Raw genomic sequence first — 16,129 nt, 5'->3', positions numbered from 1 at the left:
AAAAAAAAAACAAAACAAGTTTATTTACACATATGCATACTCAACAAGTACAATTACATTAACATTACTATGTTTAACACTACATATATGCAATATAACTAAAAATTTGTAGTAAGAACATATACTATCGAGCATGATATTGGTGTAATACGACTAATCGTTGTTGATAATGCATTGAATTGACTAAAACGATCTGTTACCTGATATATTTCTTTCGATTTATGCTTGATTACATATTAGATTGAACCAACTAAAACCTTATACACAGAAAAAACAAAAAATAGATATTATCGAACATGATATTGGTGTAATATGACTAATCGATGTTCATACGAGTAAAACTGACTAATATGATCGGTTACCTGATATTTTTCTTTTGATTTATGTTGGATTTTGTATCTGATTGAAACAACCGATACCCTAAACATCGAAAAAACAAATAGTATAGGCTATCGAACATTATATTGGTGTAATACGACTAATTGATGATGATAATACCATTAATACGTAATGCGATCAGTTACCTGATATTAATCTTCAGATTTATGATTAATTTTGCATCAGATTGAACCAATTAACACCCTAGCTGAAGGAGACCAGTAATGTGAAGAGATGTTGGCTTGTGTTTTGGGCAGAGCGTAAGCAATTGAGAGAGAGACATATTTGTAATAAATAAAAAAGAAATCAATGGTGGGATCAAGAGAATATGTATTACTAATTTATTACACGCATGCATTGATAATATGATTAGAAATATGTATTTACCTGGATTGACATCTTCGTCGCCTGTTGTCCTCCTCTGTTGCATGCCCTATTGTCCTCACATGTTTCATGCCCAGTTTCCTTTCTTGCCCGCACATTTTCTTGCCTGTTGATTCAATAAATTATAATGTTATTATGTTTGCTCACGTATACAATACGTGTGCTACATGTGTAGTGCACATATGAATTATTATGTTTCGTTCCTTTTGCCTTTCTTTGTAAGTTTGAAACTGTCATCTTTTTCAGAGATAAAGCACGAAAAACAGAGTATCATATGTTTGCTTCAATTATGTGTAATATACCAATGACTCATGTAATACGTACAAATGTGCAATTACATGTATACGATCTATTATCAACATATTGTTACTCAATTTTCAGAGATAAAGCACTAAAAACATAGTATAATGCGTATGTGGAGTGGTATACACAAAATAATGTTTGATTCACAACCAAAAACGCACAATAATATCATATGTTTGCTTCGATTATGTGTAATATACTAATGACTCATGTAATACATATGTGCAATCACACGTATACGAGCTATTAACAACATATTGTTACTCGATTTTCAGAGAGACAACATGAAAAACAGAGTATAATGCGTATGTGTAGTGGTATACACAAAATAAGGTTTGATTCACAACAAAAACGCACAATAATATCATATGTTTGATTCGATTATGTGTAATATACAAATTATTCGTGTAATACATATGTGCAATCACACTTATACGAGCTTATTAATAGCATATTGTTACTCGATTTTCAGAGATAAAACAAGAAAAACAGAGAAAAATGCATATGTGTAGTGGTATACACAAAATAATGTTTGATTTACAACCAAAACGCACAATAATATCATATGTTTTCTTCGATTATGTGTAATATACTAATGACTCATGTAATACATATGTGAAATTACACGCATACGAGCCAATTTTGAGATATAAAGCACGAAAAACAGAGAATCGGCTATCGAATGATTACCTGGTAGTGTTCTTCGGCTTTGATTATTGTTCTTCGGCTTCGATTATGTGTTCTTCGCGTTTAATCGGCTGGTTTTAATCGCGTTCGTCTGGTTTGAAGAAACCCTAGGTTGGGATGAACGATGGATCTGATAGATCTGTGTGAGATCTGGTGTGAGATCTGGAGAGAGAGAGGAGAGATAGAAAGCCATGGTTTTGAGTAGGTTTTTGTTATATTCTGTTAATTCCTTAATTTCCCTTTCTTGATAAAAATGGATTTTGTAATCAATCCTCTTTTATTTTCAATTTTGATTAGGTGAAATCAATGGAAATAATAGAGTTCTCTAGTTCTCTCATTTAGAAGAGTTCTCTCTAGATCCCACCCCTATATATATATATATATATATATATATATATATATATATATATATATATATATATATGGCATGTTCACGGGCTTGGGCTTAAGTTAGCGAACTTAATAAGTTCTCCTGTTAAGTTCGTTTACCATCCAACTTCGCTTTTACAATATATAAACATAATGATAATTACATGATAAACAAACGCAACCTATCATTGTTCATAGTCCCGATTTCCACTAAACAAATACGTTTGGGGTTAACCGGTCATAGACCGTTAGATTGAGACTATAAGACTGATATTAGATAGCTATGTACATAACCATATTCATAGTCCCAATTTCCACTAACAATTACATTTTCGTTTAATTGGTCATAGACCGTTAGATTGAGTTGATACCAAAAGTAAACCAATTCAACATCACGATATGCCCTATAGGTAATGCATGCAATCGTGTTTCATGCAAAGAAGTAAATGTAAATAGATAAAACAAATTTAAACAAAGATTCATAAACAATATTAGCAACTTAAATACATAGGGTCTTCAAATAGAAGGAATATAAACGAAAATATAGGGTTAATATTCTATATTATTATTAGGATTGTGCATGTCTTTTTATTTGCTAATAGTCGGTGTATTACGTACTCAGTACGTTTATTTTGTACGGTAAATGCCCAATGGGCAAGCCCACTTGGGCCCATGTAATGACCTAGATATGGAGTATATATACTAACTTATACCCCATATTCTGGTCAACAACCCACTTGGAAAGAAAACAACTTCTTGCAAAACCTCTCTCACTTTCTCTTTTTCTCACTTTTGTGTTTGAAGACTAAGATCCGAGTGTTGTTAGTGATTTCCAATAACTAACAACACGGATTGATCTGAGTAAAGTTGTGAGATCCATTCAGAGGACCTACTGAAAAGAAAACAAAAGTGTCACTTGTGGTGTTTGTCTTCTCGAAGATAGTTTTTTTCGGTGTGAAGTATACAAACTCTTAGCTATTTGTTGCTTGAAACTCGTGGGCGTTGATGTAACACATATCCCCGAGCACATTTATTGGTTTCGTTGGCTGGGTTTGAATTGTTTGAATGAGTTGGGCTTGTATTGGTTGAGTTTGCTCAGCTTGGGGTTGCATAAGTTGAGTTTGGTTGGCTAGGAATTGACTGACTTAGGCTTGAATTTGGTTGACTTGAGTTGGGTAGGTATGAATAAGATATGTGAGTATTGGGTATGCATTATGAAAGTGACTTGGGTCGCCACAATTATAGCAGGCTCGCACGACTGGTAGGGCATATGGTTAGGTAAATGGTTTAGTATAACAGGTCTCGGGATGGATGGGTGACGTATGGGTTCTAGCAGGATTTGATGTAATGACTAAAGTGGCCACAACTGGAGCATTTTGGCATTGTGTGGTAGTAGGGTGGTGATCCTTACACGTTTTACATAAAAGGTAAGGTTTTTTGTTAGGTTAGATTTGGGTATCTCGAGTTTGGATTGGGCTTGAGTGGGTTAGAGCATAGTTTTTATGTCTGTGCTTGTTATTATTGTTGTGGTTGGTGTTGGTGGATTCAGATGAATTTGGAAGTAGAGAGCAAATTAAAGGAGAGAGAGTAGATGATGATTCACATACCTTCTCTACAGTCGCAGAGATGGATATCAAGAATGAAGTTGTGGAGGATTCTAGTAGGTTTTGATGATAAAAAACTGGAATAGATTTTGCAGATTATCGTCAGTTATATAGATTTTGAAGGTTATTTAAGTAATTTTAAATAATAAAAACTTGTAATTTTTTTTATTACTACTAGTAACGTTTCAATATGAAGTTTTTTCTCTTAACTTAAAAGTTTCAAACTATTTCAACAAAACAAGACTCTACAAATAAAAAACTAATCTTATACGAAATTCACGAATATTTGGTTGCTTAATAGATATCTTCAAGTGACTCCATCTATTAAAACATCCTGTTAGTATACCACACCATTTTTTTTAACTATAATTAAAAGAACCCACCATATTATATAATAATAATCATGTAAATATTGCTCAAAAGTTGAATGAAAAAGACAAAATTAAATATTCGAACTTTGGAAACGAAACCATATCCAAGAGAGTATTGAATTTCGGTCGGAGTGGGAGGTAGTATTTTGTTTTCATAATAGTCTCATCCGTTCCATCCTCTCTCCCCACAGTGACGAGTGAGTCATTAGCAGTTTGTATATATCTATATCCATAATGCTAAAGTTTTCTAACGCTAATTAAAGCATTTTAAATTTTTAATTATTTATTTATTTATTTTATTTATTTATTTATTTATTTTTTCTGAACGGTTCATAATCTACTTCTATTAACCACATATGCATGCACCTTATTAGATATCGATTTAAATAACTATGCAATGGAAAAATAATATCAAGCACACACGAAAGTAATATTAAACAAGAACATGAGAATTTACGTGGTTCGATTAAGGTAACCTACATCAACATGTTGCAACTACGGCTTGCTTTTGTTAATTCAATCACAGGACTAGATTTCAACTATGATAACATTGGATATATATAGACCAGGGTCAGAGATTCTAACTTATTCACCAAGAAACATAAATATGAACCTAATTAAGCTCGGCTCCAATAGCTTAACTATGTTAACCAGATGACTCAAAAGGCCAAAGGCTTCACTAATCCTAACACGCTTTGCAGGTTCTAACTAAATCTTTAATGTGGCTGTCCAGCCACATGGCATCCGGATTTATGCACCTCTTAAGTAGATAGTCATACATACATAATAATAATAATAACAATACATAGATAATCATAAAACATATAAGAGTAAAAACATCAGTTTTAATCTTGATTTCTTGAATTGTTTGTTCACCCATTGATTAATTATAGCTCCACTTCCACCTCTCCCTGTCTCCATAAATGTACCACTGAGAGTGATGAAAGCATGCTTTAATCTTTAAATCCTATCCACAACAAAAGCCGTAAACCACACGTAGGCAAAGGAAAACGTCTTGAATCAATCATGCACTTGCTTGACCATTCCAAGATTAATTATATATATATATATATATATATATATTTACTCAATGATTTTTCTTTTTTAGAACGACCAACAAATAAAGCACGGCTATCCAAGGTAACCCAATGGCAAAAGGTGACCTCGTACGTCCACAATCGCAGATAATGTTGGGTAGCCAAAGCCCACCATCTTCTATTCCAAGGAAAACCGTCATTCGAATGTTCACTACGATAAAACCCGATTAAAATATTATTCAAACTTGAGAACATACAACCTCCGACCCTAATCTTCATTTCCACTCTATCCCACATCTTTACTCAATAATAATATAGGATGTAAATAAGACAAAAATAATATTTATTTTTATAAAACCAATGGCCCATTGGTGCCTCTTGGAGGACACAAAAGATCAATGATAACACATATTTGATTGATTTATTGTATCCCTTAATGATATAATACGATCATAATATCATTATATTTAATATTTCTTTTATTATGGTTATGATCGACATAACGAGCATCTATATTGAAGATGGTCCTTTTATAAAGTGACAGAAGATAGCCACAATGATCGTGTAGGTTTTGTAGTATAGAAAAGGCTACAATATCTCTATGTTGTGTAGAGAACACACACTTGTAATAAAGTATTTCGATGATACTTTTTCAATTTTTAATCAAATAATTCCAAGAAAAACAGGAATGGGCATTTGTTTTCGACTCTGAAAATGTGTACCAAACCCTACGTAAACAAAGTAAAGACTTTTATTTTATACTCGAGGAACCAGTAAAAAGTTTTTGTTAAAACGTCACAACTTTTCGTGAAAAACTATGTCAATTGACTGTTTAGAGCGTCAACAGTTTTCCAGTTTTGCCAGCAACATCCAGGTTACTTTTGATCAACAGTTTGTGTTGATCGCCCATAGACACTACCTATTACAATTATCAGTTAGTTTTAATCAAAGTTAATGTTGATTGCAGCAGTTGCTGCTGATAGTCCAAGTTGATGTTGATTATAATTACTTACCCGAGGGTTGGCATTTCATTGCCGTCATTTTATATGTATACGGGTATGTGATATGTTATTACTTTATTCAAATTTCCATCAACCATGTAGATCAAAGATAGATTCTAATTCATTTTTTATTGTTTTTTCATTCTTTTTATAGATCACAATTTATTTAAAATCCAAACTTTTTTACATATTTCAGTTCGAAATCCACTTCCTTTGAAGAAGTACGATTCATTAAAAAAAATTTGCGAACTCAACACACCATTACATTTGAAATAACCAAATGTATAACGCATTTCAATTCCAATTTCATAAAGAATTCAAATTATTTGAGAAACATTCTACTAAATATGTGAACTTAATAGATTCCTAATCTATATTCCTCAGCCAATTAAGTTACCTTAACAGATTCTTCCACCTGTTTCTACAAATCTGCTTACTAATCTAGTGGAAACAAATGACACAATTGATTGGTTTCACCCGTATACCATACACTACTTTATACAGGTGGGTCCTTTTACACCTTTTACATTACTATAAAACTCCCTCATGTTCACCTTCATCTTCCAATTTCCATCCACAACCTCAACTCAACCAAGCCAGATTCATATCAATATTAATATTAATATTCATATTAACATTCATATAATTCGTAATCATGCAAGCCAGTGAGGTTACAGACTTCCACTACTTACCTCCCACAATCCAAAATCTTAACACAACACAATTAGCCATGAATCTAGCCAATCCACCATTCGATGTTAACGTGCTCACAAACCCGTTTTACCAGCTTCAAATGAACCCACAAATTCACGAAATAAACCCGCAATCAATATCATCAATATACTCAACTTCTGATGAAGCAGATGAACAGCAACAAAGTCTCATCAACGAGAGAAAGCAAAGGAGGATGATATCTAACCGAGAGTCAGCACGCAGATCGCGTATGCGCAAGCAAAGACATCTAGATGAACTCTGGTCACAGGTGGTTTGGCTCCACCATGAAAACCAGCAGCTTATGGAGAAACTGAATAACTTCTCGGAGACACATGATCAGGTGGTTCAAGAGAATACAAGGCTTAAGGAGGAGGTTTCTGGGCTACGCGAAATGGTCACCAATATGCAGCTTAATGGGACGTACCCTGCGATAAAAGATCCCGATGATGTTAACTGTAACGATGTTTATCTAATGACTGAATCTTCAAATCAGTCTGGTTCAAGCTCCTCCGAGTTGGTTTAAACCTTTATTTTTAATTTTTCTTGTTATAATATAAGTCGATTACTGCGTATTATGTGGACAGTAATTAAGAATTAGAGAAGATGCAAGTATTGTAGTTAAATAGTATCATTATTATGATTATATTATAAGGCCGGGTAGCTTATGAAATAAAAACAATTTGAACTGCCGATTTGTCTTCTTTAAATTTGACATGAAGTACAAAACTTTTAGTTTTTACACAAATTTATGTGTTTAGTGAGTTTTACCCTTGTGTCACTAAAACTATAAAAGAAGGAAGCAAAAGTGGATAGAAGGTAGTTCAAACAATGTTTTGTTGCATATGAAGTAAATAAAAAGTTGTCATACAAAAGAAAACCTTAGCACAAAGGATCAGTATGGTCCCTGCCATAACATCTTTTAAGCAAATTGGCAATAATAGTTCCTACCTTTTAATTTTTATATGTTTATATCTTTTAATTAAGTTAAGTTTGTTTCGGGATCTTGGTCCAAGTTGGGATTGTGCCTCAACAAAGTTTTGGGTTACATAAATAACTTACAACTTCAACTACGCAACGATCAATGTACACGGCAACAAAATCAAGCTAAGTCATTGAATTACCAACATTCGATGCCACGCATATTAGTTTTAACCCTATTAATTGGCAAAACAGACGGATTAGGTAATGGGTCAGAACGGTTCTGCACAATTGTATAATCATGCTACTATGAAATATGAATTGCATCTAGGCTATAGGAGGATATCGCTTGCCCTGGTCTCGAACTCTTTGCTTGTACCCAACCAAATCCTGCACAAAACAGCACGAATCAGAATATCTTTACTAACAAGAACACTCATACCATGATTACCTTGGTCAAGAAACGACATGCATCGCCTTGGGCCGGAGAGGCGGGATTAGGAGTGTCCAACATATCTTGGATACCAACAAGAATTTGTTTGATTGTTATTGCTGGTCTCCAGCCCTAAAAACAACATATGGCCAACATTTTACTAATGAAAACAAACAAGCAATTTGTGTCATTGTGTAATAAAACAATGATGTGAACTTACGTCGCTTTCGCTGAGGATCGACAGGCAAACCATTCCAGATGGATAAACATTAGACCATGTGTACTGCAAACGTTATGTTTGCGTTATGGGTTGAAAACGCGGGGGGTACACCGCCCCCCCCCCCTGCGTTATGCGATGTGGTTTTTTTGGTGCGTTGTATACAAAACGCGCAAATGGCACACAAATCAAAAAAATATTACCGTTATATATATAACCTTTGAGAATAAAAAAAAATATTTCTTTATATATTAAACCAACTAATTCCCAATCAAAACTCATCAAATTTATAAAACTTCTCTTTTAACTCTACAACTCTATAACTCCTTTACACAAAATTCACTATATATGGATCCTCCATCTATATATAAACAGTTTTTCGGGCCCGACCAACAAGCCGGTTACGAGTGCGATTATGCTCGCAACACAGTATATGAGTTCCGTTACCGGTGCGATTAGCTCTCCACCCCCCGTTTCAACAACGACGAATAGTTTTTTTTTTTTATTTTCTTGTAATATTTATTTAATAAAATATTATTGTTATTTGATTATTCTTATTAAAAATTAAAAAAAAAAACAAAAACTGTTAAAGTGACTGGGCGCCATGTGGCGCATAACCCCTGGATGTGAAGAGTTATGACTACAGCCTGTTTTTGTACAAAACCATAACTCTGACTGGACGCCACATGGCGCATAACCCCTGGATGTGGAACTTTATAATTACACATGGTCTTAGGAAGAACCCACGGGGGAATTTACACACTGGTGGTTTGCTTGGATAATCTTCATTGAACTTGGGGGTAATAGGGTAATATCCCCCCTCCCAATCAGTCTACAACATGCAGATCACAAAAGACAATAATCAAACACTTGGATACCTTAAAGATTATGTTTTTAAAATTATTATAGCATCCGCAATGATAGATGAGTAAAAAACAACTAAATACGTCATATCAGTTGTCACATTAAATTTTCACTCATCTACTTTCAAACATCAAAAATCTTATTTTTCCTCTAACACTACATCCACTTTTAAACACCCATATATTCCACATAATCATCTACTTTTATATTTTACTTTTATAAAATCAAATATAGGTATCTTATCTTTTATTTTATATAATTTAAAAATAAAATAAGCTCTAGCAAATAGATTTAAAATAAAAATAATAAAAGCCATATAAATGAATATTTAAAATTACATAAACAATAAATAAACCAACCACACACAAACACACAAAACTATTTAGTAAAATTTTCTTAAATTACATAAACAATAACGCTTTTTTATCAAAAAAAAAATTTACCGTTTAAAGTAAAAACAAACAAAAAGAAATTATTTTTTAATTTAAAAAGAAAGATAATTAAAGTGAGGGGTTGAAATTATTTTCAAAATTTAAATAAAAATTAATTATATTAGGCCCACTTATTATATACACTTTCATCCAATTTTGTGAATATGCTCTAAACTGAACATCATTTCCAATGCGCATTTATCAGGCTCCCACGTCAAAACTAAACATCACGTTGTAGATGCTCTTATTGCCTTTCAAGTGACTGACAACTTGTATTGTGTGCTAGGCAGGTGAACGTTTTTTTAGGTAATCTCATGCATAGTCACCTAAATCGCAGTTGGTAATTCGAGTACGCAATTCGCTAGCCTAGACGAATTCGGTATGAAGGGGTAGGTTCATTTCGGTACAAACCGGTACAGTGTACCATATAGTCCGGTTCAAGGTGTAATTATTAAAAAAATTAATATATAAGTTATATATCTTATAAAAAGTAAAAATTCGATACAAAGGGGTATGTTCATTTCGGTACAAACCGGTGCGGTGTACCATATAGTCCTGTTCGAGGTGTAATTATTAAAAAGTTAATATATAAGTTATATATCTTATAAAAAAGTAAAAGTTATATATTTAAAAAAATAAATTTCAGTTTATTATATATATATATATATATATATGGGTGGCTTATAGTAAAAAAAATAGTTTTCTAGGAATATTAAGAATAAATCTAGGTCTTGGATCTAAGATCTAGTGGTTGAGATTGTTAATTTTTAAAAATAACAAATAGTTTCCTAGGATTTAGCCTACATGGTTTTCTAAATAAGCTCACATAGTTTCCTAACTATAAGTTTTATGGTCTTCCTACAAAACTTTGTACTTTTATTTTAACCCTTTTTTCTAGATACACACACACACACACAGATATTTAAATGTAATTTTATGAAATAGACAAGTTTCTATATTATATTCATTTTTATCAAATGCAATAAGCGCTCGAAAGCGTTGAGGTGGGGCCCAGCGCCCAGGCGTAAAGCGCTAAAAAAGCACTCGGTTTTGTAATAAAGAACTCATTAAAAAACAATTATTTAACTAAAATATAACATCTTAATAAGAAAACATACATTCATTCTTGAAATAATTCATAGAACAAACAAAAACCAAAATCCAAAACTTGAAGTACAAGTAAATAACATTATATGAAAAAAGGGCAACTATTTTTATTTAAAGGTATACAAAGTAAATAACGTGTGTGCTATAAAATTGATTATGGAACCTCTTACATAGTAGAGTTTTAGGTATTTCTAGAGAATACGAGCTGGTTATTAAAATGATATTTAATGCGCACGGGAATGTTGGGAACAGATTTGACGCTTTAATTATCTGAGGCATGGAGCTTTAATTATTTGAGGCATGGAACTGGCAATTAATTCGCATCTCGCATTAAATGTGCTTAAGCGCAAAAATAGCTCAATTATAATAACTATGATTATATTGTAAAAAATAAATTTGAGCAGTAAAGTTACGGTTAAATTTATTAAAATTACAAACTTGAGGATGAAAAATGAAGTTTTATGGAAGAAAAAGCTGAAAGAAAGCAGCGGCACTTCCTTTCAGATTTAGGGTTTTGGTCGTGCGAGCGACTGATTTCCAAAAACCCCCAATCGAATTGGAGTGTTGTACCATCGATTCCTAATGCGTGAATTAGGAGGGTTCAATTGAATCGACGTACCAGCAATTCCTATGCACGTTTTAGGGTTCAATTGGATCGACGAACCGACGAATTGGGCTCGCAAATTGACCCGCAATCGGAACGCTAATGTATTCCGACCCGGTACATTTTACCACGACGGAATTCGTGGCATAATTAGCGATTTCTATGACTATGATCTCATTCTTATTCTCGATTATAAAACAGTATCTCAGTTTAGTCAGATACTTGTTACTCAAACCGCCTGTTGGGTACCAAGGCTTTCCACACGTATCAGATGTACATGTTTATGATCTTAGTTAAAACATACCCATCGAGTTTCGCATTGCCCGAAACTCGATCTTAAAACTCATTCAAAAACAAACTTGAAATATGGCATACTTAACTACATTTTTAGCAATTTGATCTCTTTTTACAACTCTTCAAATTTCTTAACTCTAAAGTAATAATAATAATATTATTATTATATTCTCTTCAAAACTATATATTATACAAATTGATTAATACTAGTAAGTGTGCCACCGCAATGCAGTGGCGGCAACAGCTTACAGTATGGTACTCGGTTTCTATTCGTTTATCAATGATTTCGTGATGTTTTGTATAGTTTGAGTCGACCTCGAGTTAGCTTTTGCTCGACTGAGCTTAGCTCATTATCAAGCTTTTATTGTTGTGATGAACACATGAATTATGCGGACACCCGTGTATATGTTAAAATAACTATATATTTTTACGGATAATTTAGATTTAGATCTTAGAAATAACAAATAAATAATTTAAATGATTCTAGAAGTTTAGAGACGATTATTAAGTCTTAGGTATATCGATGTTAAGTCTAAATAGTTATTATTTATTATTCAGAGGTTTAATGTTTTGTATCCAAGGTTATCAAAACTAAAATATTTTTTAGTTAGTAATCTTTTTTATAATTCATATTTTTAATCTTGTATACACTATGTTTACTGAATGCCAGGCAACCATTTCACCTTTGTTGTATTCTTGAACCGGTAAATTGTTTCTCTATTTACTCATTTTACAATTTTAAAATTATTATCAATAAGTCCTACATAACAGAGAAGTAAAACCAAAACGCATTGTCTTTATAAATAAGTCTAGCATCCCACATCGGTCAAGAAACTAAAGTAAAACTCTACTCACTTTTATATAATTATGATATGTTACAGTTATATGACTAAACAACACATTAAACCAAACAAAGATACATGAAGCTAAGAACAATGAGTGAACAAACATATCCTTACGAAGCATGGAAATTGAGCATCAACTGCATACATTTACTTGTTCAATCTCCATATCAACTTTATTCTCATCACAAACATGCATTTGTTGACTATCTTCCATATCATAAGCTTCTACAGATAATTACAGTTTTGGAGCAAACAACCAATGAAGTATGCCAAACAAACTATGAATTGCATTATTAATGAGTGTAAAATAAACTAATGACAGTTAGCACATGCACTTCAGTCACCCAATCCGATAAAATGTGGTGCCTATCAGACCACTTCAGTAAGTGCGCTCTGTTGAAGTTGGAAGGCACATATATTCATGGTAACTGATTACAAAGTCATTCCACAAAATAGAAACAATGCAACATCAAAAAGCATTTTAATCCAAGGTCGACAACGGCTCATGTTTTTAAAATCTATTTTCCATACCAGCATGAGGCATTCAAAAGCTGGTTTTCTTCGGGAACCGACACATTTGCTAGACAGTCATCCAATGGATGACACCTGCACCTGTAACGGTACGAAAAATGAAAATCAAACATTTAAAAATTCAAATAAATGAGTTAAAAGATAAAAATGAATATGTTTTTGCTCACCAAATGGTATATGAGCAAACGGTTCAGTAAATTCAAGTACGATAGAACTCAGACAATAAGAAGAATCCCCTCTTTCAATCTGTTGCTGATGCTTCATGCATAAAATATGCACCTTATTAATAGATTTCTTAAAAAATATTAGAAACTCTATAAAAAAAACTACTCATGCTTGTCGGGTAACCTTCCCTTTTTCTTTATATAGTTTAACAAGCGTGCGTGAATCACAAACAAAGTGCGGGTTACCTTTAGCCAAGATCGCTTTCACGGTCTCTGGAGCACTAAAATGACAAAGCAGAACATCCGGTTTTCTTGATGTGGGATCCTTACATCTTAAATGGGCCAAACATACTTCAATCTAGAACATCATCAGTTAATAAGAACACCAAACCCTGCAAAAAAGAAATAAAGATTAGTTGTGTTACAATATATCGATAACTTTGAGTAACCGTCAACAAACAATTATGCGCTATATCAAACGAGGCAAACAAAAGGAAATAAAAAGTCAAATAAGTCAGAAAGCATGTCTGGAATATGTCAGACATCCTAAAATCAAATTTCTCAAAACAAATTACAAGTATTTAAAGAAATTAAATTTGACACAAAAGTTTATAAGAATTACACAAATGGACAAAATTAAAGTATTAGAGTTGTTATAAAAGATTAATACAACACATGAAAATACACAGGTACTTAGGTGCAGGACTGCAGGTGTAACAAAATGTATTAGAGTTGTTATAAAAGATGAATCTATAAGATTTATGTGCCTATTAAAGATACCTGGATGTTCATGGATTCGTTGTGTTGACATCGGTTGAACCAATTTCTTTCTCGGTAAATCGACCAGATCTTGGAGACGAAATAGTCTTTATTAATACTTATTGCACATATATATGGCATTTAAGTAATAAAGGTTAGGAAGAAAGCATACAATATATATTGAACATATTCATGAGCTGTTAGTATTGATCATTATGCAATAATAAAATGATTTAACAAATTGTTTGAAATAAGAAATACATACCCTTTTCCCTGGACTCATTCCACTGGACCCGTCTTCTCCGCAAGCAACAACCATCGGGTTTATCCAAAACACTCTACAGATCAGCAAGCATGGCAAACGTGACACCAAAAGATGCTGCTTTTTCTGCATGCAAGCACTGCGTGATATTTAGCTATTTCATCTACATCTTCATCAGATTTTGTAGCTTTCAAATTAAACATTTAAACATGACAATGAGAAGAGCTTAATTAATATTTTTTAGAATATTGTTTACCATAAGAAATTGTAGATAGTTGGTAAATAGCACTGGAAGTTGAGGACTTATTGTACCATCCATTTCATTAGAACAACTTCAGATCTGTTGTATTCATTGCTATCAACATTGAATAGCTGCTGTTGAATGCTGCAGTGATTAATAATACAAAGAATTAATTCAAATCATATTAACTAAGTTGAAAGCTTGCAAAAAGATGAAAAACGTCACACCCCCCAAAGCCGGTTTGTGTGAAGAACCTTTGGGGTACTAAAACTCCATTCAGTGACTATAACAAAAGCCCCAGCTTTGTGAAAATTCCGCTTCTCAAATCTCCGACCATCACCTTCATACAGGATTGACTTATTTAATAAAAGAAAATATCAAAATTCCGGTTCTGTTTTTTTTGTTTCGGTTTAATCGACTTAAACAAATAAAAATCTGGTGCCGGGAGCCAGGTGTCCCTACAAAAGTCATTTTTTTCTAAAATATGCTTGAAAATGACTCAAATAGCTCGTTCACAAACAAGCCAGCTTGTTCAGCTCCTTTACAAACCGAGCCTGCTTGAAAAAACGCGCTCAAAACCGGCTCATTCACAAACCGAGTCGGTTCATTTGGGTCATTTACAAACAAATTTTAGAACGTAATCCACTTCACAAAAAATAAATAAAAGAAAGAACTTCACCTAAGGAATGGTTTTATTAATTTATGGAAAAAAGGACAACTTTTACCAAAATAGTCAAAATTATGAAAAAAGGTCAACTTCGGCAACATAAAATCTTATTTTCAAATGGTAATTTTAATATTTGACATTCGGTTGACAACAAAAAGAACCTTACTTTAGTATTCAAGAGAAAAGAAATGCTTTTTCAACCAAAAACAAACCGTAAATCTCAACCTGCGACATCATAGGCTAAATGAAGTAACCAACCAACTAACTCGGCTTTCTCATGTTGCGGCTCGCACGAGTCACTTCATCCACAAGCAGCAGCTGTGAAGCAATTACAGGCCTGCAAAAAACACAAAACCCCAACAAATATCACCCAATGAGATTATAAAAAAATTCCAAATATATTTTCTAGCTATGTTCATACGCTGAGTTGATGATCTGGCGCTTGACCGTGTAATTATCATAAATTCCCTCCATCTGAGGGTCAATTGGTTCCACCGTTTGTTGATTTAGTCCAACAACATTCCCTTTGTCATGCTCTCCCTAATTAAGTGATTTTAAGTGAGCATACTTTATTAACATGTTGTAAAAAAATAAAAAAATAAAAAGAAAATATAATAAAGAAATTACAGTTAAAGTAATTATAACGTCTTGATTGTCAAGCCCAGAATTTTCAGCAAGAGTCTTTGGTATAAGAAGAAGTGCATTCGCAAAAGCTTGAACACCAAGTTGAGCACGCTGGTCGTAACAATAAGAACCAAAATATTAAATATATTAAAAAGTCATATTAAAAGTATAAACAAGTTTAACTTACCCCTTTAACAGTTTTTTTTCCTTCATTAACCAAATACTGTCAAGCAGCAATCTCAAAAGCACCAGCACCCTAATACACATAAAAATATACAGCTTATATTAAAGTCAGAGTCAACAACATAATCAAATATATA

At 32.9% G+C, this 16,129-nt stretch overlaps 1 protein-coding gene and 1 pseudogene across 1 annotated transcript; one reads left to right on the top strand and one right to left on the bottom strand.

Annotated features, from left to right (window-relative positions):
* The first annotated feature begins 6,610 nt into the window (after positions 1-6,610).
* LOC143595301 (basic leucine zipper 43 pseudogene) lies at positions 6,611-7,611 on the top strand (annotated as a pseudogene).
* An 87-nt stretch (positions 7,612-7,698) lies between these two features.
* On the bottom strand, positions 7,699-12,775 carry LOC143596567 (SUMO-conjugating enzyme SCE1-like). The gene is made up of 5 exons (XM_077075312.1): positions 12,713-12,775; positions 9,141-9,248; positions 8,420-8,482; positions 8,218-8,331; positions 7,699-8,156 (listed from the first exon to the last, which is right to left on the bottom strand). Exons 1-5 carry the CDS (start codon positions 12,773-12,775, stop codon positions 8,094-8,096), a joined length of 411 nt encoding a protein of 136 aa, XP_076931427.1. The 3' UTR covers positions 7,699-8,093.
* Positions 12,776-16,129: the final 3,354 nt, after the last annotated feature.

Source organism: Bidens hawaiensis, unplaced genomic scaffold, assembly GCF_021521415.1.
Source record: "Bidens hawaiensis isolate Kalapana, Puna unplaced genomic scaffold, B.hawaiensis_p1.1 tig00001721_1, whole genome shotgun sequence".
Taxonomy (NCBI): domain Eukaryota; kingdom Viridiplantae; phylum Streptophyta; class Magnoliopsida; order Asterales; family Asteraceae; genus Bidens; species Bidens hawaiensis.
Note: the sequence above shows the minus strand (reverse complement) of the source record. Positions and strands in the feature narration are given on the sequence as shown.

What these genes read in the sequence shown, in the direction of transcription:
- LOC143596567 (XM_077075312.1), bottom strand. Translation starts at nt 12,775, where the DNA reads ATGGAAGATAGTCAACAAATGCATGTTTGTGATGAGAATAAAGTTGAT. An exon ending in GGTTCTTCCTAAGACCATGT is followed by an intron (nt 8,483 to 9,140) that starts GTAATTATAAAG and finishes TAACGTTTGCAG; the next exon opens with TACACATGGTCTAATGTTTA. An exon ending in CATGTCGTTTCTTGACCAAG is followed by an intron (nt 8,157 to 8,217) that starts GTAATCATGGTA and finishes TGTTTTGTGCAG; the next exon opens with GATTTGGTTGGGTACAAGCA.